The 24,600-nt window shown below is 43.1% G+C and overlaps 1 protein-coding gene across 5 annotated transcripts; it reads left to right on the top strand.

Moving 5' to 3' along the window:
• The first annotated feature begins 178 nt into the window (after positions 1-178).
• On the top strand, positions 179-9,320 carry LOC307130474 (uncharacterized protein). Of its 5 annotated transcripts, none has more exons than XR_013817041.1 (8): positions 179-1,113; positions 1,340-1,414; positions 6,327-6,483; positions 7,088-7,129; positions 7,226-7,338; positions 7,602-7,829; positions 7,998-8,187; positions 8,890-9,320. XR_013817041.1 is itself a non-coding variant. In XM_079823471.1 (7 exons), the coding sequence occupies exons 1-6, from the start codon at positions 546-548 to the stop codon at positions 7,330-7,332; spliced, it is 870 nt and encodes a 289-aa protein (XP_079679597.1). In that variant the 5' UTR covers positions 416-545; the 3' UTR covers positions 7,333-7,338; positions 7,608-7,716. The 5 variants fall into 5 exon arrangements, 2 of the variants coding, with proteins under 2 accessions (XP_079679597.1, XP_079679598.1); XR_013817042.1 differs by having other exon boundaries at positions 8,845-9,320; XR_013817043.1 differs by having other exon boundaries at positions 416-1,113; positions 7,613-7,829; positions 8,845-9,320.
• Positions 9,321-24,600: the final 15,280 nt, after the last annotated feature.

Genomic DNA, 24,600 nt, shown 5'->3' with positions numbered 1-24,600 from the left:
AATACATCAGACAGAAGGTTCGGGAAATGGGCAGACTCTTGCTAAGCTTGAGAAAAAAAATATTCCATATTTAGTTTTGAAGATGCTGTGAAGCCAAACAATTTTTACAAAGTCATTGATGCAGTGAAAGATGTTGCTGGCTATGATGAAAAGAGCCACTCCTATAAGACACCAAGTCTTGCATTGAAGTTAGGACACTCACTCAACAAGATCGGTGACATCATTCTCTGCAGGGCCATTGCAGCAGAGGATGATTGTTTGACAAAAGCAGCAGAGCGATTCAAACAACTGTGCTCCAGTGAATGGGCAGAACATGTCTCCCATGCTGCTCTTGCTACTTTGAGCAAATCAAAGTTCAATAAACCATCAACTATACGTTCACACATGATGTGCAGCTTCTCCACCAGCATCTAGAGAAAAAATCCTCTGATGCTTTTGAAAGCCTAAAAAATCACGAGTCTCCACAAACATATGCAGAACTTGCCAAAGTGACACTTGCACAAGTAATAGTCTTTAATAGACGTCGTGCAGGAGAGGTTTCAAAAATGACACTTGAGTGTTTCAGGAAAAGAGACCAGACTGAGCTCCATGATGATATCGCCGTCGGTCTCTCTCCATTTGAGCAAAAAATGTCCAGGCATTTCAGCAGAGTGGAAATAATGGGCAAGAAAGGGAGAAAAGTTGCAATTTTGTTAAACCCTGAACTTGTCAGAGCATTAAAACTTCTTGTGGACAAGAGAGGTGCATGTGAAGTAGACAGGAACAACCCCTTCCTATTTGGAAGACCCAAGTGCTCACCCACCAGCTTCTTCAGAGGACAGGACTGTATCAGGCTTTTTGCAAGTCACTGTGGTGCACAGCACCCAGAATATCTCCGGTCTACACAGCTCCGTAAGCAGGTGGCAACAATGTCCCAGATACTTAATCTTAAGGATAATGAGCTTGATCAACTAGCCAACTTTCTAGGCCATGACATTCGGGTCCATAGAGACTATTATCGGTTGCCAGATGCAACTATAGAAATTGCAAAAATTTCCAAGCTGCTCTTGGCTATGGAGAAAGGAACTCTCGTCAATTTCCAAGGAAAGTCTCTTGATGAAATTGAGATAGAAGGTATGTGCATTATTTTGTATGATGATGATATTAATAATAATAATAATAATAATGTTACAGTACAGTAACAGAACAATTTTAAATCAGATGTAGATAATGACTTAAAAGCTAATTATGTAACTCAAAAAAAAATTTTTTGAGGTGAATGCAGTAGATAAAGAAAATTTAGGAATTATATATGTGCAGTAATGTTTGGGGGGTGTTTATCAAATATGTTTTTCTATAGATGAAATTGATCTGGAATTAGACGAGGAAGAAATAAGCGATGATGAAGAGTCTGAGCCTGTCCATGGAGTAAGAGGTATGTAATGAGTTTAATTCCAGTGAGCATTGGTATTAGTGGAGCGGCTAAGTGCTTATGTTTCGCAGAATCGTTCAGTTTATGATACAAGCGTGAAAATTGGCATGAGCAGTCTCCATGGATCACTTGACGAGAAAATTGTCCGAGCCACTTGAAATTTTAAGATGGCGGCCATTTTTCAAGATGGCCGACACCTTAGTGGAGCAGTTAAGTGATATAGTGGTTTATTTGGTGATACAAGCATGAAAATTGGCATGAGCAGTCTCTGATGGTCACTAGACAATAAGCCATCCACAGCTACTTGAAATTTCAAGATGGCGGCCATTTTTCAAGATGGCCACCACCTTAGTGGAGCAATTAGGCTTAAGAAATCATTTAGTTGGTGATACAAGCATGAAAATTGCCTTGAGCTGTTTCTAAGGATTGATTACTCTCAGCCACTTGAAATTTCTATTTTCAAGATGGCCGACCCCTGGATCCTCAAAAGATCAATTTTCCGATAGAAATTTATTGGTTTTTTTTTTTCATTAAGGACGATTTGGTGTCATTTTATTTTATATGTTTTAGATTATTCTAAAGAAAAACTTTTAACGCATCAAAATACAGTTGTGTTGATTTGTTGATTATAGATAGATTAGACAAGAGTGAATATCTGCACTACCAGGGCACACTGGTGATATATCACTGCTGTTAAACTCAGAGTGGGGTTCAATGTCAGCTAATTGTAAAGTTAGTATCCCAAATGCTGTCTAATCTACCCCAAAACAGTTAGATAGCCGCACCTGAATTGACAGGTTGTGCCAGCGCGGGAGAGCCGAGCCAGGGTTTATGGGGTTTTAGTTAACCGGATGGTGTACAGATCGCACGGGATATAAATGGCATTGGATGAACGATCTGACTAAGTGTAGGGTTAAGGCATGAACTTAGTTGTATCCCATACATCAAAGTGCTTGGTAAAAGGTGGTAAAAGGATAAACCCTCGGCCTCTGCCTATACATTTGTTGCAGACATGGCAGAAGCCATCATAACAGTTGAGAAAACTAACTGGGACAGATGTTTCATTTGTCAGCAGGACACCAAGGAAAAACTCATTCATCCGAGTTTATTCAACAGAGAGCACGATCGTACTGGTTATGATACCATTGCAAGAAATGTTCCATTATTTAATAAGAATATTATTTATATATTATTTAAGTTTAGTTCCTTAGTATTGTTTGAGATACTTTCTGTTTGTCATGGTTCCATGGCTGTGTCAGCCAGAGTCGCTGTTGCCTCTGGATCTGTTCTTATTAACATTCAGTATTAGTCATTGCTCAATTTTTTTTGGTGCACTGTCCGTTCAGCACCACAACTATGCTAATTTATTAATCTTATTTTTGTTTCCCCACCTCTCAGTATTAATTTGACATGTTTAATAACATGTAAAAAAAACTTGTGACTATTACCTTGTTGTGGTAGGGGAGCTTGTGTACCTCAATGAACCCTGAGAGCTATGCCGGTGGGAGGCAACTCCTGACAGGCTTTACCAAACTGGACAGGTCATGGGTGAGGAGTCAGAAAAAACACAGTCAAACTACCTCTCTTGACAAGTCTTTTGAGGAACCCAATACATTTCTATGAGAAAATGTATCATTTAAAGATCCACATGGCGGGCAGCAGTAATCCAGAAAAATTGCCGCCATCTTGAAATTTTATGTTGCTGTGGGCGGTTTCTTGTCAAATGACCCTTTGAGACAGCTCAAGCAATTGTCATGCTTGTATCACCAACTAAATGATTTCTTAAGCCTAATTGCTCCACTAAGGTGGTGGCCATCTTGAAAAATGGCCGCCATCTTGAAATTTCAAGTAGCTGTGGGTGGCTTATTGTCTAGTGACTGCTCACAGGGCCGCCGTTTGCTATAGGCGAGCTAGGCGGTTGCCTAGGGCGACAAATGTGTTGGGGGCGCAGCCAGGCGCCCTCTTGTGGCGCCCTTAAACTTACTTCCCAATAAGCATAGAATTAAAACAAGCGAAATAAAACATACTGTTTATTAAACATGATCATCATTGGGCGCCCCCTCAGCCGCACGTTTAATTACTTAACCTGATTATTAGATTGAATTGATAGTGAGTATTGTCGAGCACAGGCGTTCAAGCGGTTGGTCAGGCATGAGCTCATCACTGGCGCGTTCTTCAAAAATGCAGCGGTCTAAACCCTCGAGTGCATAGGGACGGAAAAAGAGAAAGGCAGATGATCAAAAGAAAGCCCAGTATAGAGGTAAGTCTTCTCATCTCAGCCATAAAGGTGTCAAACGAAATAAATTTACTTCGTATTATCGATATTATCAACTAATATTGGACGGCATTGGACGTTTTATTGCTGTCACTAAGCTATCACTAGCTAGCTAGTTATCTACATATTACTACGCATTTCACTGACAATAAGGAAATCCAGACGAGCCAAATTTTTATGCTGCGTCAATTTTGAAGGTGAATAGAAATGCCAGAAACAACTGTTCATCTTTTATTATTTAAGATAGGGATAGAGCTACAAGAACTTATATATTTTAATTTTGTAGTGGTAAGTAAGTTACAGTGTATCCATAATAGCACTTTTGTTTGTAGAGGGTATAGTTAATCCAGTTTATGGGTCATAATTTGCTTAAGTGTCTTTACAGGTGCTTAAGAGAGTTTTTGCACAGTTTTTGGAGTTAATATTTGGTAAATATCCTTGAACATTCTTTCTAGCATTTGTGTATGACCAATGTATTGCAGTTGATCCTTCAAGTCTTAATTTTCTTGATTAAGTGTTGGAGTGACTATAAAAGCCTTTTTGTTTGTTCATCCATAGTTTGAGTCATAATTTGTTAAATATCCTCCAACGTTCTTTGTAACATTTTTGTATGTGCAATTTATTAGAGTGTATCATTTAAGTCATAATTAGCTTTTTAAGTCTTGGAGTAACTAGTATAGGAGCATTTTTGTTTGTATAGTTTTTATAAATACTTAACCCATTTGTGCCCAATTTTTTTCTGAATGGCATGTCCTGCATTTATTTTCCCAGGTTTTTGTATTTTTTCTTGAAAATCGTATTTGAATCTGTGGCAACTATAGTTGCCGGTGGGCAAATATGTTGTAGCCTATGCACCCCTTCAATGTCAAATATGTATAAGAGGAGAACATTTAGCATCTAAATCAAAATAACTGCTTTCAACAGATCAATCTGTATTCATAATCAAATTTATTATGTTTGACTAAGTATACAAAAAAACTATAGATCTGTTGTAAGATTTGTTATGTTTGGATGATTCTAGAGACCTTCATGATTATGTTGATATATGTCAACAAAAAATACTTATTAGTAACATGAAAATATCCTTTCTTTGGGAGGGTTTGCCTTCGTTGTGCTCCCTGGAAGTAGGGGTAGGAAGTTGGCAGTCTCATGTGACAGGAAGGAAATTAATACTTTTTTTTTTTCTTGAAATCCTTTATTTGGTTGTCTGCTTGTGTGTCATTAAGATATAAAACATGGATAATATCTAGAAAAATACTTACAGAAGGAAAATGACAACTATACACTGGCAACTATAGTTGCCGGTGGGCTTAACAATTAAGGAGGGGGAGGGGGGGGGGGCGCAAAACTCAATCTCGCCTAGGGCAACCAAAGAGCTAGAGCCGGCCCTGACTGCTCATGCCAATTTTCATGCTTGTATCACCAAATAAACCACTATATCACTTAACTGCTCCACTAAGGTGTCGGCCATCTTGAAAAATGGCCGCCATCTTGAAATTTCAAGTGGCTCGGACAATTTTCTTGTCAAGTGACCCATGGAGACTGCTCATGCCAATTTTCACGCTTGTATCATAAACTGAACGATTATATCACTTAGCCGCTCCACTATATAGTGTATTTACTACATCAGGTTTCTGATTATCATAAACAAAGTATTTAGGTTGTCAAGTTTAAGTATGGTTTCATTTTCTAAATGAAGGGATGGAGTTGACCCAGGATGAGACAGAAAGTTCCAACGGTATGTTTTAATTTAAATATATTTACCAAAGCTTTAAAAAAAAGAAATCCAACCTAACATATGTTCATGTGTTTCTTGTGCAACATTATTGTTTCGAGGGCGGCTTGATTAGAAACCATTCTGGTAAAAATGTATTTGAAAATAACATGATGTTTTGTAACAGCCAGATTTACTGATTGAGATATTTATTTGCGATGGAATAATTACTTTATAATTTTATTGGAGTCTTAAACACATGCAGAAACGTTACTCTGAGCCGTAACAAATATTATGCGATGGCCTGATGCAGCATAGGAGATGCAGATAACTTGACCCTTAAGAAACTTTAATTAATGCTGTCTTGAAACGTTAACAAATCTGTTATCAAAAAATCAAATCAAATGAATTTGTAATTACAAAATCAATCTTTTTAAATTGAGATTTATACATCATCTGAAAGCTGTAAATACACTTTCCATTGATGTATGGTTTGTTAGGATATGACACTATTTGGCAGAGATACAACTATTTGAAATTCTGTAATCTGAGGGTGCAAAAATAATCGAAATACTGAGAAAATCGCCTTTAAAGTTGTCCATTTCTTTTGGCGATTATGCTGCATCCACTTAAAACATTTTTTTTATATGTTTTATATAATGTTTATGATATGTTTACGGCAGGAAATGTAAAAAAATATATCTTCATGGAACATGATCTTAATATCCTAATGATTTTGGAATAAAAGAAAAATTTATCATTTTGACTGGTACAATGTTTTGTTGCCACAAATACATAAAAACATACTTGTGAGATGCATCACTGGTTTTGTGGTCCAGGGTCACACATTTATTTGAAATTTTAGATGTTCAGAAACTGTTTGCCATGTAGAGAAGAGAAATAGTGTGTTGCTTTCTTTCCCTTAGAGAAACAAATGGGCCTGGATGAGGCTGACAGCTCCACAGGTATGTGTGTGCACATATTTAGAAATTTACAGTGGGGAGAACAAGTATTTGATACACTGTAAGTAGGAAAACCTGCAAAACTGGCAAAGCATGTTGAAGTCTGTAATTTTTGTCATTGGTACTCTTCCACTGTGAGAGACGGAATCTTAAACAAAAATCCAGAAAATCACATTGTATGATTTTTAAATAATTAATTTTCATTTTATTGCATGACATACGTTTTTGATCACCTACCAACCAGTAAGAATTACAGCTCTCACAGACCTGTTTTTTTTAAGAAGCCCTCCTGTTCTCCACTCATTAACTGCACCTGTTTGAACTCGTTACCTGTATAAAAGACACCTGTCCACACACTCAATCAAACAGACTCCAACCTCTCCACAATGGCCAAGACCACATTCCGTCTCTCACAGTGGAAGAGTACCTATGATAAAAATTACAGACTTCAACATGCTTTGCCAATTTTGCAGGTTTTCCTACTTGCAGTGTATCAAATACTTGTTCTCCCCACTGTATTTGAGAAAAAGGATACATGATTATTTTGGGCTCATGTTTTATTTTTTGCTTTCACAGTAATTCAGTGTAAATGTGGTCCTTTTTGTTTTACTCAGGACCAGAGACTAGCTTGCCCTGTGTGCTTATCTACTGATATTTCAGACGGTCCGAAACAGTTTGGATTGTAGGGCTGTAATGCATTTTATTTGTTGCTTTTTCCCCTTTAGGAAAAAGAAAAATGAATCCGGATGAAACTGAGAACTCCAGAGGTATTTAAACATTTCTGTATATAAAATTATTCCAAGTATATACATATTGGTATACATGTATATGTATTTGTATGTATATGTTTGTTTGTTTTGCAGAGACCAAATCGAGAAAAATTGTGAAAAGGCCATGGAGCCCAAATGAAGTGAATGCTGTCTTTAAACGGGATGTGGTGGCAGTCTGGAGAGCTGAAGTATTCGTCTGATATGAGGTGAAATTAACGTGCGTGTGCGTGTGTGTGTAGTGTATTTTACGGAGGACAGTTTCCTGAACCTGTGAGAGCACAAGACCGGCTGTGCACAAACACTATTGCTAAAAAATGGGGCAATTCCAACTGTGAATCTCTTCTGAATCAGAGCCTGTAAGTGTGTTTTATTATGTGTTAAAGTATTAGCATTGACTGTTCAAATGTGGAGTTTTGTTCAGTGTAGAGAAACACATTGTTTGTTGTTGGAGTGTCTGATCGTCTGTCAGTTCCAGTGAAGGTGCAGCAGTTGGCCGACTCTCTGCAGCTGATCTCAGGTCAGCTGAACTCTGTGTTTGGAGCTTTGGGTTCACTGACCCACAAACAGGCTCCGCCCACTCTGACCACACCCTACCAACCGTCCCTGGTGGGCGTGGCCTGTAAGCCCCTCCCCCCTCACTGTCCAATGGACTCGCACACAGACTCACTGCAGAACCGCTGGCCGGGCCGGAGCACAGGTGAGACTCACACACACACACACACACACACACACACAATATGGGAGAAAAGGTTTACTCAGAAATAATGAACAGAATCAAACTGGCTAAATGTTTTGCCATAAGTGTTCATGGGTGACCAAACGTCCTGCCTTGGCCCTAATATAACAATTTTCTATCCATACTGAGGGGGCATATTTAGAGAGACTTAAGAGACTTCATCCCTGGGCTTCGTGATCGCTTTGACATGTTTGAGGGGAGAGCAAAGGAAACGTCACAGTGTCAAACATGCCAAGCTAACACAGTTATGTTGTGAAGACGAAACCGGACCGGACCATATTCGGCGTAGCGGCGTTACAGTGGCACTGGATCATGGCAGGTACGTCCTAACGACCAAAATACCACATTCACATTTATATATCCTCATCACCTTTAGTCCGGGGAATGGAGACGTGCACGCTCCATAAACCTTGAAATCCATAGAGAACTGATAAAGTCATAAACATTTCATTCTCTGCTGTAAAAACTTCTCAGTTCTACTGATTATAGAGAAATGTATTGTTTTTAGTTTATACATTTAGGGATCAATACATGTGTGTAATGGAAACCAATACAAACACCAATGGCCAAGAAACACTGCATTCAATGAATCCGCATTCATTCAGTGTGACTTTGTACAATTACTGAGCCAACACATTTTGAACATTACAGATTGTTTTTTTAAACTTGTAAAGTGTTGCCAAGTTATGGGGACACATCAATTAATTCATCAAACAATATAATTAATGTATAATGTAACCAATGATTATTTTTATTGAGTTATTCACTTAGCTACCAGTTGCTAAACCTAAACAATATTACAATTACCAAACATATATAGTCCTTGAGCTTCTCAGAGCTATAACACATAATAAAGAGTAAAGATATGTAAAAAGCACAATATATAGATCTCTAGCATCTCTCCTGCATTATTTGGCCCCCCCAAAAATACATCAGCAGTTTTTGTTGAAGAGAATGAGGGTGATGTCTTTCTCAGGATCTGTCATTCCTGACTGTGTCCTGGTGGAAAACACTCTTTCAGACAGTGTTGAGGAGGAAGAGGGAGATGATGGAGAGCTGTGAGAGAAGAGGAAGAGTCTCTTTCTTAAGCTCTATTCGGACGGGGATTGTGTCTCGCGTGGACGTCCGTAAAAATAAATGTGCAGCACCTCAGAGATGAACTCGAGCATTCGGATGTGATTTATTCCCGGCGGAGGAGCGAGTTTTGTGATCGGGAACGCTGATCATGTGCTCAATAACATGATTGTGCTCTAAATAAAATGTCATATGCTTGGTATAATAAGAATAAATGCATATCTAATTTAACAATAGTAAAATAATATCCTAATTATTATTTAAATCTGTGTAAAAATGGGAAAATATATAGACGCACATTATAGTTAAAATGGTTTTCTGTCTTGTATTTTATCTCTAAATAAAGGATGTCACTTTATTCCACATGGAAATGAGCAGAATAAGTGAATACAGCCTCTTATTTACATGAGTAAACATAAAGCTGTGGTTATTTTAACAGATATAATCTCTGCCGTAATAACGGCCCATTTCAAATGTTTACGTGCTTTTCTTCTCTTTATTTTTTGAGCGGTGATGAAATATATTGCTCTTGTACTTGCCAGCATTTCAGTAATAAAAGTCTAGATCTTTAAAATGCATCCAAATGACAGTGAAGCGCAGCCGTACGGTGCTCTGCAGGGGTCAAAAAGGATATAAACAGTGAATTCTGGAGTGATATATTCTTGAAAACTCAGAGATGTGGATTCAGACGGCAATTAAATCACCACACGACCTTGTGTTTGTCTAAAAACAGGAGGTAATTCAGCCGGGGATTTTTATGCGGGTGATGGATGAAAAACACGGATATTCTGGATTCAGACGGCAATAAAATCACAGACTATCCCCTGTCAATGATGAAAATACCTTATGACCCCACGAGAAACTATTAGCGGCTGAATAGGGCTTTACCCCACCAGCGGACGGCAGGGTCTTCTGAGGCAAGGACAGGAGGATGGTCTCATATATTCATCTGCAAACGGGAAGCTGAACAATAAAAAGACCACTATTGTAGTCAGGTTTGTTGCTTTTTGTTAGAAAGGTTGGAGAAAATGATGTCTAGCTTACGTGTTCCTCCTCTTCCTCATCCCGAGCTGTCACCTCATCATCCTTCTCGAACCGCTGAAACGGAGGAGCTGCTCAAGAAGCATTTCTGATTATTATCAGTGTTGAGAACAGTTGAGCTGTTTCATATAGTGTGTAAAGCAGCAGTGTTGAGGTGGATGTTGAGAGCTGTGAGAGTGTGTGTCTGACCCCACCACGAGAGGACGGCTCTTCTGAGGCTCTGTAGATGGACACTTCACTCTTCATCATCTCATGCAGGGCTGGTGCAGTGTTTCCCTGTGGGATGACTCTCTGTCTTCTGGCTTCTTCTGCAAACTCTTCTTCAACTCTGGATGTCTTGGAAACTGGAAGATGGCCGATTGTCAATGATGTGTTTGCAGAAGGGGGTAAAGATATTAAATAGGCCTGTGATATATATGTGAATAATAACTAGAATAACTAGTCTTTAAAGAACAATGATTTACAAAAGAGCGTTACATTTGAAATGATGTTACAGGATCATAAATGTAATGTCTTTATTATAGTATTATGACTACAAATGAACCCAACATTATATGGCAGCCAATCAGCTTTCATGTTATTGCGAAGGCAAATTTTTCTCACCTAAATTGATGATGACATTGCAAAGGTATGATTTCGATTGGGTGTGTACGCCTGGCAAGTACTTCGGCCCAATCCCATTTCCAGCCCTTAGCCCTTCCCTTTCCCCCAACCTTTCGCTTTGCGCGTTCATGTGAAGGTGTGGCGATTCTCTTTTGGCTGGAGTGGTAAGGGGAAGGGCCAGAAAAATAGTTTAAACCACGTAGCAAGACCTTAGCCACCACCCCAAATACCATAGCAACTGCATAGCAACCACCCAGAGTACCCTAGCAACCACCCAGAATACCTTAGTAACCGCATAGCAACACCTTAGCAACCACCCCAAGTACCCTAGCAACCGCATAGCAAGACCCTAGCAACCACTCAGAGTACCCTAGCAACCACATAGCAAGATCCTAGCAACCACTCAGAGTACCCTAGCAACCACATAGCAACACCCTAGCAACCACCCCAAGTACCCTAGCAACCGCATAGCAAGACCCTAGCAACCACTCAGAGTACCCTAGCAATCACATAGCAACACCCTAGAAACCACCCCAAGTACCTTACCAACTGCATAGCAACCACCCAGAGTACCCTAGCAACCACCCAGAATATCTTTGTAACCGCATAGCAATACCTTAGCAACCACCCCAAGTACCCTGGCAACCGCATAACAACCATCCAGAGTACCCTAGCAACCACCCAGAATACCTTAGTAACCGTATAGAAGCACCTTAGCAACCACCCCAAGTACCCTAGCAACCGCATAGCAAGGCCTTAGCAACCACTCAGAGTACTCTAGCAACCACATAGCAACACCTTAGCAACCACCCCAAGTACCTTATCAACTGCATAGCAACTACCCAGAGTACCCTAGCAACCACCCTGAATACCTTAGTAACCGCATAGCAACACCTTAGCATCCACCACAAGTACCCTAGCAACCACATAGCAAGACCCTAGCAACCACTCAGAGTACCCTAGCAACCACCCCAAGTACCTTACCAACTTCATAGCAACCACCCAGAGTACCCTAGCAACCACCCAGAATACCTTAGTAACCGCATAGCAACCACCCCAAGTACCCTAGCAACTGCATAGCAACCACCCTAGCAACCACCTGAGTACTCTAGTAACCATGTAGCAACCACCTGAGTACCCTAGCAACCACATAGCTGTTTTCTGATATCTTCTGATAGACTGTATTGACTTCAAACACATCAAACATTACGCTGAAAATCTTCAAACTTTTAGCTTTTAAAATGTACTTTCAAACTTTCTGGCTCTGAGCGGTTCATAAACACAGAGCACAGGCCGATGGAGAAGCGGCTCCACCAGAGTCTATTTTAGGGGAAGGGGTATAAAGTAGAGCTGGGATTGGGCCTTAGTGCTGCAGATGCCCTCTCACCAGCAGCACCAGCAGTAGAGCCAGCACAACAGAAGCAGATGTGGAGACACATGTGGACATGGTGTGTGTGCGCTTCCTGTGGCAGATGCAGAGCCAAAGCAAAGAGGAAAACAAAACACACACTGGATCGCTAGTGGACATTGAGAACATGAATAATGGAAGGCCGACAGGATCCTCTCCAGAATATGGGGATCTAAGAGTTGAGGATGAAATTCTCCTGAAGTGATCCTGAGAGACTCAATGTGTGAGACATCGCTTAAAGTCAGAGCAATGAGAAAGTGCATGAGTTTGAGTTTAACAGTTGAGTTCAGATGTTCTGCTGAATGCACATTTACACACATCACAGAATAACATTACGCTCACTGTTGAATATTTCCTTTAAAGAAAGGGGGATGTGATGATGATGTCACCTGAGGTCACCACTAGAGGTCACTGTGGGGTCATGTGATGATGATGATGTCACCTGAGGTCACCACTAGAGGTCACTGTGGGGTCATGTGATGATGATGATGTCACCTGAGGTCACCACTAGAGGTCACTGTGGGGTCATGTGATGATGATGTCACCTGAGGGCACCACTAGAGGTCACTGTGGGGTCATGTGATGATGATGTCACCTGAGGGCACCACTAGAGGTCACTGTGGGGTCATGTGATGATGATGTCACCTGAGGTCACCACTAGAGGTCACTGTGGGGTCATGTGATGATGATGTCACCTGAGGGCACCACTAGAGGTCACTGTGGGGTCATGTGATGATGATGTCACCTGAGGGCACCACTAGAGGTCACTGTGGGGTCATGTGATGATGATGTCACCTGAGGGCACCACTAGAGGTCACTGTGGGGTCATGTGATGATGATGTCACCTGAGGTCACCACTAGAGGTCACTGTGGGGTCATGTGATGATGATGTCACCTGAGGGCACCACTAGAGGTCACTGTGGGGTCATGTGATGATGATGTCACCTGAGGTCACCACTAGAGGTCACTGTGGGGTCATGTGATGATGATGTCACCTGAGGGCACCACTAGAGGTCACTGTGGGGTCATGTGATGATGATGTCACCTGAGGGCACCACTAGAGGTCACTGTGGGGTCATGTGATGATGATGTCACCTGAGGGCATCACTAGAGGTCACTGTGGGGTCATGTGATGATGATGATGTCACCTGAGGTCACCACTAGAGGTCACTGTGGGGTCATGTGATGATGATGATGTCACCTGAGGTCACCACTAGAGGTCACTGTGGGGTCATGTGATGATGATGATGTCACCTGAGGTCACCACTAGAGGTCACTGTGGGGTCATGTGATGATGATGTCACCTGAGGTCACCACTAGAGGTCACTGTGGGGTCATGTGATGATGATGTCACCTGAGGGCACCACTAGAGGTCACTGTGGGGTCATGTGATGATGATGATGTCACCTGAGGTCACCACTAGAGGTCACTGTGGGGTCATGTGATGATGATGTCACCTGAGGTCACCACTAGAGGTCACTGTGGGGTCATGTGATGAGGTCACCGCTAGAGGTCACTGTGGGGTCATGTGATGATGATGTCACCTGAGGTCACCACTAGAGGTCAGTGTGGGGTCATGTGATGATGTCACCTGAGGTCACCGCTAGAGGTCACTGTGGGGTCATGTGATGATGTCACCTGAGGTCACCACTAGAGGTCACTGTGGGGTCATGTGATGATGATGTCACCTGAGGGCACCACTAGAGGTCACTGTGGGGTCATGTGATGATGATGTCACCTGAGGTCACCACTAGAGGTCACTGTGGGGTCATGTGATGATGATGTCACCTGAGGGCACCACTAGAGGTCACTGTGGGGTCATGTGATGATGATGTCACCTGAGGTCACCACTAGAGGTCACTGTGGGGTCATGTGATGATGATGTCACCTGAGGTCACCGCTAGAGGTCACTGTGGGGTCATGTGATGATGATGTCACCTGAGGTCACCACTAGAGGTCACTGTGGGGTCATGTGATGATGATGTCACCTGAGGTCACCACTAGAGGTCACTGTGGGGTCATGTGATGATGATGTCACCTGAGGTCACCACTAGAGGTCACTGTGGGGTCATGTGATGATGATGTCACCTGAGGGCACCACTAGAGGTCACTGTGGGGTCATGTGATGATGATGTCACCACTAGAGGTCACTGTGGGGTCATGTGATGGTGTTGTGACACAGAATGGCACAAACAGAAGAAACTGAGCAGATAGAAATAAAGACACACATGTTATTACTGCACTACAGATTGTTTCATTGCAAAATATTAGAGAAAACAATCATCTGTGATCAGCAGTGAATAGAGACTCATAATAGCCCAGAAAAACAATAAACCAGAGCTAAACGTGACTAAAAGAGTGTGATGAGAGAACAGAAGAGATGACTTTAAAACATCAGGATTTATTCATTATTTAATGTGTCGCAATCATTTCTGTCCTTTCCTCTCCATGAGTTTTGACCATTTCAGTAATTCAATTAAAAGTGCAATAAAGTTCTCAATAAATGAAAACTGTTCAAGAGTTGACAGTGTTTTTACAGTATGGTTTTAATCTCTCTGATTCTTTCAGCTTTATGTCACATTGATCCACATTTGGAAAAATCATCTGATAAAAGACTAAATGTGATTATAAACATGATCGGATGATGACAAACTTATTTCATATCACACAGATGTGATCAAACTAAGTCCTCTTTATGATTTATTATCAGGAACTCTGCAGAAAGAGAAAAGAAAGTGTTTTTTGTCTTAAAGTGTTTTGAACCATACTATAGTAAATATATTACAGTAAATTAACAAAGTGTAGTAAATACTATAATGTACTACAATATACAATTTACTGTAGTATCTTTACTATGGTTCAAAGCATTTACTCGATTAATTATAATATACAATAATATACTATAGTATTTTTTCATGCGGGTTTGATACACTTTCAATGTGTTTATTGTGCAATAACTCTTGATTGTTTCTCTTTCATCTGACAAGCATTGTTCAGGGATTCGTGAGCTTTATGATTTTATCAGGGACCTGCACAGGGGGGTTGCTCAGGTTGCCCGGGCAAAAAAATTAAAATAAATAAATAAAAAAATCGCAAACTCTCATTCACTTCCATATTCCGCCACCCGTCCGAGAGTGAGAGTCAGTATGAGAGAAGGCAAACTCTGTTTCCGCGGCTGCAGCGCTGCATGAGCGGCACTAGAAGGACAATAGTTGCCCGGGTCGCGGTTTTCCCGCACAATTGGGCTATTTTAAAAAAGGAGTCGCGCAAAAGGTTACGGAGCTGCGGGTTGCGTTTTTTGGGCTACTTTTATAATGTACAGCGGCCGCAACAAAAATTGCAGGCAAAGAAATATGAAAATGGAACCGTTTATAAGTTTGTATTGATCCCAGGAATGAATACTTGGCAACAACCGCAGCTCGTGTGCATTTGACGTAACATCATCACACGAGTTATGGTTGTAGTAGAAGCATCGGTTCGGTTGTCCGTGGAAGAACAAGCAGCATTAGGCTATACATTGTCAGGTACATGGAGAAAAACCATCACTGCAAATGCTTTCTCTCTTTACTGCTGAAATCTATTCAGAAAGGTGGGGAAGAGAGCACAAATGTCTAAAAGAAAACAGCCCTAAGATTGTATATAGTTCTGTTACACACACACACACACACACACACACACACACACACACACACACACACATACACTATACCAGTCAAAAGTTTGGAAACTGTACTATTTTAATTGTTTTTAAAGAAGTCTCTTCTGCTCACCAAGGCTGCATTTATGTTATTAAAACTACAAAATAAGCTGTAATATTGTGAAATATTACTTAAATGTTAAGTAACTGTTTTCTATTTGAGTATATTTTAAAATGTAATTTATTCCTGTGATCAATTTAAATTTAATAAAGATCAATTTATGATTAATTCAAGGAAATTAATACATTTATTCAGCAAGAATGCATTAAATTGATCAAGTATAGACGTTTATAATGTTGCAAAAGCTTTATATTTCAGATAAATGCTGTTCTTTTTAACTTTCTTTTCATTAAATAATCCTGAAAAAAAGGTGCACAACTGTTTTCAACATTGAAAATACTCAGAACTGCTTCTTGAGATATATTATATAATTGCATATATTGCATATTAGAATGATTTCTGAAGGATCATGTGAATCACAGAAATAAATTGTATTTCAAAATATATTCAAATAGAAAAAAAAAAGTTAGCCTATTTTAAATTGTAAAAATATTTCACAATAATACTGTTTTTGCTGTATTTTGGTTCAAATAAACGCAGCCTTGGTGAGCAGAAGAGACTTCTTTCAAAAACAATCAAAATAGTACAGTTAAAAAATAGTACAGTTAAAAATAGTACAGTTAAAAATAGTCAGTTTCCAAACTTGTAATATATATATATATATCCAGGAACTCACAATGGTATAACAAACGGTATAACAAACGGACGATCATCATCATCATGTTTAATGAAATGAATTAAAATCTTTATAAATCCAGGATGAGTTTGCCACGTTTAGCCTAAATAATCAGACAGATAGCTTGCAGACAAGCAGCCTAGGCTACCATTTTTTTTGGTAGGCACTAGGCAAGCTAAGCTACATGTCTGCTGATAGTTAGTTTCTCACATTTCGTTTTAGCAAGAAGAATGAATGATGGAAGTAATGCATCACATTAATTATTTTATTCAAAATGGTTAAATGCCTAAATCCTATCACTATTTTGGGTATTGTTTGAAGTGCCCTTTTTTTCAGGTCAGAGCAACTGCCCCTCAAAATTCCTGTGCACGTCCCTGGATTTTATGCACAAGCGAGTTGTGGTTAAAAAACATTATAGAGTAATTTTACTATAATATATAGAGAGCTCTCTGTGATTGGTTCAGACGAGCAGGAGAAATAGTTCTATCCTACATTAGCTAAATGTTTTATTTTTCCACATATAACTTATTTTAAGCACTGAAATTCGTCCATCCTGAAGGCCGTTTTGCAGAGATGGACTAAAATGAACTCCCAAAACGTACTGCCAGATTCTGGAAGATGAATTCTTCAAACAGTGGTACTAGAGGATGTGGTGCTGGTCCTTCAAGAGTCACTCTCAACCTATCTGTCCATAAAGCCTATAAAAAAACCTTCTTCATGTATTTTACAACACTTCAGCTTGTGATTCTTATCTAGTGGGGGTCATTTTTTAGGATTCTTTCCCTAACTGAAGTCTCTGAGATCCTGACACCTTCACTTCTGGAGACTCCAGGCAGGTTGCAGCTCTGGAAAATGGTGGCGCTGGAGACTAAAGGGTTCCTGATGGTTTCACCCTTAATTCTTCACCTTAATTCTTAATTCTTTTGCAGTTAACAGGTGTCTTTTCTTCACCACCTGTTTTTGTCAGATCCTGCTGACCCAACGAGCATTTCACTGTCCAATGGTCACGCCTTAACTGCAATGTCTAGTATTGCATTAGTATTGCATCCTTCTCATGGGCATTTAATACTTTTTGACTTTTCAGTCTGAGTTAAATCTCTTTTTGGCTCAATTTATCTGTAAAAGAAAACATGCCTAATAATTCTGCACACCTGAATATAAGGTGTTTTTCATTTCCAGCCTTCATGAACAATTATATATCACTTATACATTATTAAATACTAAATTAATAGTAGTTATTAGGATTACTGTGGTTTGGAATTGGTCAAATGTGCCTGGAAATAAAATATGATCAGAAAATCAACGTGCCTAATAATTCTGCACTCCCTGTAGTTCTTATAATTTCTTTCTGTTGGACGGAGACTTCTTCTTGCATAGGAGATCACTCTCTCCCTCCCCTGTTATACCTGGGCCAGCACTGCTCCCAAGCCTGTCTGACTGGCATCGGTGTACAAAAAAAATGGCAACTGGAAATCAGCATAAGCCAGTATGGGTGCTTGTAGGAGACTCTCCTTTAATTTCTTAAATGCCATGTCCTGTGCCTCTCCCCATGCCCAGCAGTTTTGTTTACCTGTGACCGGTCGGATACGTCGTTTTGATGTCCCCCACATCATTGAGTTCAAAGGTGCCGCAATTTGAGCAAAATCTTTAATAAAACGACTATAATAACCTGCTAATCCCAGAAAAGCACGCAGCTGGGTGAAATTCTGAGGAGTTGTCCAGGCCTCCACTGCACGTAAATTCTCTGGGTCTGGTGACACCCCTCCTTCTGCAATCACGTGACCTAAATAATGCACTTCATGCTGGAAGAGAGAGCACTTAGTAGGTTTAACTTTCAAACCAAAGTTCTCCAGGAGGCTGAAAACCAAGTCCAGATGTGCAATGTGGACCTCGAAAGAAGGAGAGAAGACAATTATATCATCCAGATAGAGCAACATTGTTTAAAAATTTTGGTCACCCAGGCAACTTTCAACCAGTCTCTGAAATGTTCCATGTTCCATTAAATTCATATAATCCCATGGGAGTCACAAAGGCGGTCTTCTCCTTGTCATCTGGGTACACCCCGACCTGCCAGTACCCATGTGCTAGATCTAATGTTGAAAAAACTCTAGATTTCTTCAATGAAGCCAATGATTCCTCAATTCTGGGGAGGGGGTATAAATCTTTATGGGTTACACTATTCAACCGCCTGTAGTCCACGCAGAAACGAAGGGTGCCGTCCTTCTTTCTGACCAGCACTACAGGCGCTGCCCAAGGACTAAAACTCTCCCTAATAATACCATTTTCAAGCATGTAACTCAAAAGTCCCCTCACTTCTTGGTACAATTTTGGTGGAATCCTATTATACCGTTCTCTAACTGGGGCTGCATCACCTGTTGGTATCACATGTAACACCTTATCAGTACACCCATAATCCTCATCATGTTTTGAGAACACCTTCTGGTACTTGGATAACAATTTGGCAATCATCTCTTGTTGTTCCGTGCTAAATTGCAGTGGATCCAATGAGACCGTTACCGAGCCAAACACCTGCTCTTGTTCTACCTCCTGCACTCGATTCTGCCTTACCCCCAACTCCACGGTCTCATCATCCAACGATCTTAACTCTACATCTCCTTTCTGACTTGGGCACAAATCAACATCAAAAATCTGCCCTATTCGACGACGCTGAAAAAGTGTCACTGGGACTGGAGAAAGATTTAGAATTCTAAACATAACTCTACCTTTTGAAACTGTGCTCAGTGATCTGGCTACCAATAACTGGCCCGGCAATACATCTTGACAAGGTTCTACCAAACCCACATAATCCTTCCTATCAGGTCGTACACGTGCACATGCCTCTATCACCACCTCTGACTGTGCTGGTATCGTCTTTCGTCGTCCCTGCGGCCAATAAATTGAACTTATCTGTCCGGACTCATCAGCAAACTTTAAGAGATCTTCACACACCGAAAACATCTGATGCCACACCTTAACCGGCATTTCACCTTCTGATCCCACACAACTATCCCCAGTCTGTGTCATCAGGAAATCTCTGCACTCCTTTATCACATTCATGCCAATCAGTCCTGGATATGATGAACCATTTGAGTCTTTAACAATCAACACTCCCCTTTTTGGTATAACCTTCCCACATATGTCCAAATCCACCTCAATATATCCAATATATGGAATAACTAACCCATTAGCAGCCACCAAATTAAACTTTTGGATGGGTGGGTACATCATTGGCCCTCTAGTCTCAAAATATTTCTTAAAATAACTTTCAGTCAATGTAGTTACTTGTGAACCTGTATCAATGGTGTTTTAACCTCCTGTATCATCACTTCCACAACTGGACATTGTCCTACTACATGATCTTTCTTTTCTGAATGGCCACTACCCAATGTACCCACTGTTTGGGCCTGTACAGTGGGTTCTAACAGTTTAAAGGCCCCTGAGCTCCCTCTACAACCCCACAACATCTTTCAATATGCCCAACTTGTTTGCAACATCGACAAATAGGTCTTCCTTGATGGTCAAATATATCGGAGCTTCTTCGACCCCTCATAAACTCATACCTGGGTCTTGCATTATCACTGCTGGGCCTTAAGTTATGTACTCCCTCACGCACTTCATTAATCATCCATCCATCCATCCATCTTCTTCCGCTTATCTGGGGCCGGGTCGCGGGGGCAGCAGTCTAAGCAGAGATGCCCAGACTTCCCTCTCCCTAGACACTTCTTCTAGCTCTTCCGGGGGGACACCGAGGCGTTCCAAGGCCAGCCGGGAGACATAGTCCCTCCAGCTTGGTCTTCCCCGGGGCCTCCTCCCGGTTGGACATGCCCGAAACACCTTCCCGGGAAGGCGTTCAGGAGGCATCCGGAACAGATGCCCGAGCCACCTCAGCTGTCCCCTCTCGATGTGGAGAAGCAGCGGCTCTACTCCGAGTTCCTCTCGAGTGACTGAGCTTCTCACCCTATCTCTAAGGAAGCGCCCAGCCACCCTACGGAGAGAGCTCATTTCGGCCGCCTGTATCCGGGATCTTGTCCTTTCGGTCATGACCCAAAGCTCATGACCATAGGTGAGAGTAGGAACGTAGATTGACCGGTAAATCGAGAGCTTCGCCTTACGGCTTAGCTCTTTCTTCACCACGACAGACCGGTAAATCGACCGCATTACTGCAGAAGCTGCACCGATCCGTCTGTCAATCTCCCGTTCCATCCTCCCCTCACTCGTGAACAAGACCCCTAGATACTTGAACTCCTCCACTTGGGGCAGGAACTCTCCACCAACCTGAAGTGGGCAAGCCACCCTTTTCCGACTGAGGACCATGGCCTCGGATTTGGAGGTGCTGATCCCCATCCCAACCGCTTCACACTCGGCTGCAAACTGTCCCAGTGCATGCTGAAGGTCCTGGTTAGAAGGGGCCAACACGACAACGTCATCCGCAAAGAGCAGAGACGAAACCGTGTGGTCCCCAAACCTGACACCCTCCGGCCCTTGGCTGCGCCTAGAAATTCTGTCCATAAAAATTATTAACAGAACCGGCGACAAAGGGCAGCCCTGCCGGAGTCCAACATGCACCGGGAACAAGTCTGACTTACTGCCGGCAATGTGGACCAAACTCCTGCTTCGGTCATACAGGGACCGGACAGCCCTCAGCAAAGGACCCCGCCCCCATATTCCCCCAGCACCCTCCACAGGACGCCGCGAGGGACACAGTCGAATGCCTTCTCCAAATCCACAAAACAAATGTGGACTGGTTGGGCAAACTCCCATGAACCCTCCAGCACCCTGTAGAGGGTATAGAGCTGGTCCAGTGTTCCACGACCAGGACGAAAACCACACTGTTCCTCCTGAATCCGAGGTTCCACTATCGGCCGAATTCTCCTCTTCAGTACCCTGGCATAGACTTTCCCGGGGAGGCTGAGAAGTGTGATCCCCCTATAGTTGGAACACACCCTCCGGTCCCCCTTCTTAAAAAGAGGGACCACCACCCCGGTCTGCCATCCCAGAGGCACTGTCCCCGACCGCCACGCGATGCTGCAGAGGCGTGTCAGCCAAGACAGCCCCACAACATCCAGAGACTTGAGGTACTCAGGGCGGATCTCATCCACCCCCGGTGCCTTGCCACCGAGGAGTTTCTTGACCACCTCGGTGACTTCAGCCCGGGTGATGGACGAGTCCTCCTCTGAGCCCCCAGCCTCTGCTTCCTCGATGGAAGACGTGACGGCGGGATTGAGGAGATCCTCGAAGTATTCCTTCCACCGTCCGACAACATCCCCAGTCGAGGTCAACAGCCGCCCATCGCCACTGTAAACAGCGTTGGTAGGGCACTGCTTCCCCCTCCTGAGGCGCCAGACGGTTTGCCAGAATCTCTTCGAGGCCAGCCGATAGTCCTTTTCCATGGCCTCACCGAACTCCTCCCAGGCCCGAGTTTTTGCCTCCACAACCACCCGGGCTGCAGTCCGTTTAGCCTGCCGGTACCCATCAGCTGCCTCGGGAGTCCCACAAGCCAGCCAGGCCCGATAGGACTCCTTCTTCAGCTTGACGGCATCCCTTACTTCCGGTGTCCACCACCGGGTTCGGGGATTGCCGCCTCGACAGGCACCGGAGACCTTGCGTCCACAGCTCCGAGCAGCCGCTTTGACAATGGAGGTGGAGAACATGGTCCACTCGGACTCAATATCTCCAGCCTCCCTCGGGATCTGGTCGAAGCTCTGCCGGAGGCAGGAGTTGAAGATCTCTCTGACAGGAGACTCGGCCAAACGTTCCCAGCAGACCCTCACAGTACGTTTGGGTCTACCGAGTCTATCCAGCTTCCTCCCCCGCCATCGGATCCCACTCACCACCAGGTGGTGATCAGTTGACAGCTCCGCCCCTCTCTTCACCCGAGTGTCCAAGACATACGGCCGCAGGTCAGATGAAACGACCACAAAGTCGATCATTGACCTTCGACCTAGGGTGTCCTGGTGCCATGTGCACTGATGGACACCCTTATGCTTGAACATGGTGTTCGTTATGGACAAACTGTAACTAGCACAGAAGTCCAATAACTGAACACCACTCGGGTTCAGATCCGGGGGGCCGTTCCTCCCCTCCAGGTTTCACTGTCATTGCCCACGTGGGCGTTGAAGTCCCCCAGTAGAACGACGGAGTCTCCAGTCGGAGCACTCTCCAGCACCCCTCCCAGGGACACCAAGAAGGTCGGGTACTCTGCACTGCTGTTTGGCCCGTAGGCACACACAACAGTGAGAGACCTATCCCCGAGCCGAAGCCGCAGGGAAACGACCCTCTCGTTCACCGGGGTAAACTCCAACACATGGCGGCAGAGCTGGGTGGCTATAAGCAAACCCACACCAGCCCGCCGCCTCTCCCCATGGGCAACTCCAGAGTGGTGAAGAGTCCATCCCCTCTCGAGGAGTGTGGTTCCAGAGCCCAAGCCGTGCGTGGAGGTGATTCCGACTATCTCTAGTCGGAACCTCTCAACCTCACGCACAATCTCAGGCTCTTTCCCCGCCAGCGAGGTGACATTCCATGTCCCAAGAGCCAGTTTCCGTGTCCAGGGATCGGGTCGTCTAGGCCCCCGCCTTCGACTGCTGCCCGATTCGCTTTGCACCGGCCCCTTACGGTCCCTCCCGTGAGTGGTGGGCCCACGGGAAGGTGTCCCCACGTCGCTCCTTTGGGCTGAGCCCGGCCGGACCCCGTGGGGGAAGGCCCGGCCACCAGGCGCTCGCATACGAGCCCCAACCCCAGGCCTGGCTCCAGGGTGGGGCCCCGGCTGCGCCATACTGGGCGACGTCACGGTCCTCCTTTTATTGGTCATCATAAGGGTTTTTGAACTGCTCTTAGTCTGACCCGTCACCTAGGACCTGTTTGCCTTGGGAGACCCTACCAGGGGCATATAGCCCCGGACAACGTAGCTCCTAGGGTCATTCGGGTACTCAAACCCCTCCACCACGTTAAGGTGGCAGTTCATGGAGGAGCATTAACTTCATTAATCATTCCAGCAACCATTTCCTTTATCTCTCCTTTAAACTGTAAAAAAAACCTCCTTTTTAATCTCCTCCACCAATTTTGATGTATCTGGGGCTGATTTTATCTGTACCGTTCCAGCTACTGCCTGCCTCACCTCCCCAAACTCCTCTGCTCGTAGAATTGCTTCTTGTTTAACTTCTACAAAAGAACTCTCCGGAGCTGCTCTCACCATACCCCGAAGTTCCCGACGCAATCCTACATCACAGAGTCCTAAAATAAATTGATCACGTAAGACATTACCCACAATGGTACCATCGCCCCTGTTCTCCAACCGGTTACTCAATTCCAAACTGTCTAACATTCTCATCTGTCCTTTGTTTTCGAGTAAAAAACTGGGCCCGAAGGGTTGCAAGGGGGACTATGTCTCCATAACTACTTTTCAAAAAGGACAATGTCTGTTCAGCTGTTGTACGCTGTGCTGTTGGTAAAGCTAACACTTCCCATTTTGCTTCCCCATCCAAATTATTTATTAAAGCGGAAACCTTTTGCGCCTCAGAAAAGGGGTATATATTGAACATTGATGTCTGCATATTATACCAATCCTGAAAATGATTCCCCTGAGCCCTTTGATCTCCATTCAATTTTTGACACCCATCATCAAAGGAAACATAACCATATTTGCGTTTGTTGCTTGATTCTGACCCATGTCAGGTGTGCCATCTACTCTCTGCTGCTCACTTGATGTAGAAGGTAACTGCTCTGATTGTTGTGTAGTTGACATTTTCCTGGCTATTGCCCAAAGTCCAGACTGCCAAAACTACGCCAAGTTGTAACAGACCCCAAACACAATACGGGTCATCTACAGGTTCTCCACTGGACCATGAATTTGATTGGGCTCAATAACCAAGAAAAAACTCAAATACAAGATGAATAAGGTGCAAAAATGTTAATTTTATTTATAACCAATCAATGTTAAAACCCAGGGGGCATCAGGTTAAAGTAGTCATGAGAGGCACACTTCACTGGAGATTTGGAATTGATAAACATCAACAATAAGTTAACTATGAAAAGAGCAGGCTACAACATCAACACACAGGATACATATTCAGCACGGGGGAATGTGCTAGCCTCCAGGGACCTCTGCCACCTGGAGCCCGGGAACACCTCCTCAGAGGAGGTCAAGTGAGCCTGCTTACCCCACAGCAGGCCCTT

The sequence above is a fragment of the Gobio gobio genome (genome assembly GCF_949357685.1).
Source record: "Gobio gobio genome assembly, chromosome: 8".
In the NCBI taxonomy this organism is placed as follows: Eukaryota; Metazoa; Chordata; class Actinopteri; order Cypriniformes; family Gobionidae; genus Gobio; species Gobio gobio.
This window is presented reverse-complemented; position numbering and strand designations above follow the sequence as displayed.

What these genes read in the sequence shown, in the direction of transcription:
- LOC307130474 (XM_079823471.1), top strand. Translation starts at nt 546, where the DNA reads ATGACACTTGAGTGTTTCAGGAAAAGAGACCAGACTGAGCTCCATGAT. An exon ending in TGAGACAGAAAGTTCCAACG is followed by an intron (nt 5,425 to 6,326) that starts GTATGTTTTAAT and finishes TCTTTCCCTTAG; the next exon opens with AGAAACAAATGGGCCTGGAT. An exon ending in TGAGGCTGACAGCTCCACAG is followed by an intron (nt 6,366 to 7,087) that starts GTATGTGTGTGC and finishes TTTCCCCTTTAG; the next exon opens with GAAAAAGAAAAATGAATCCG.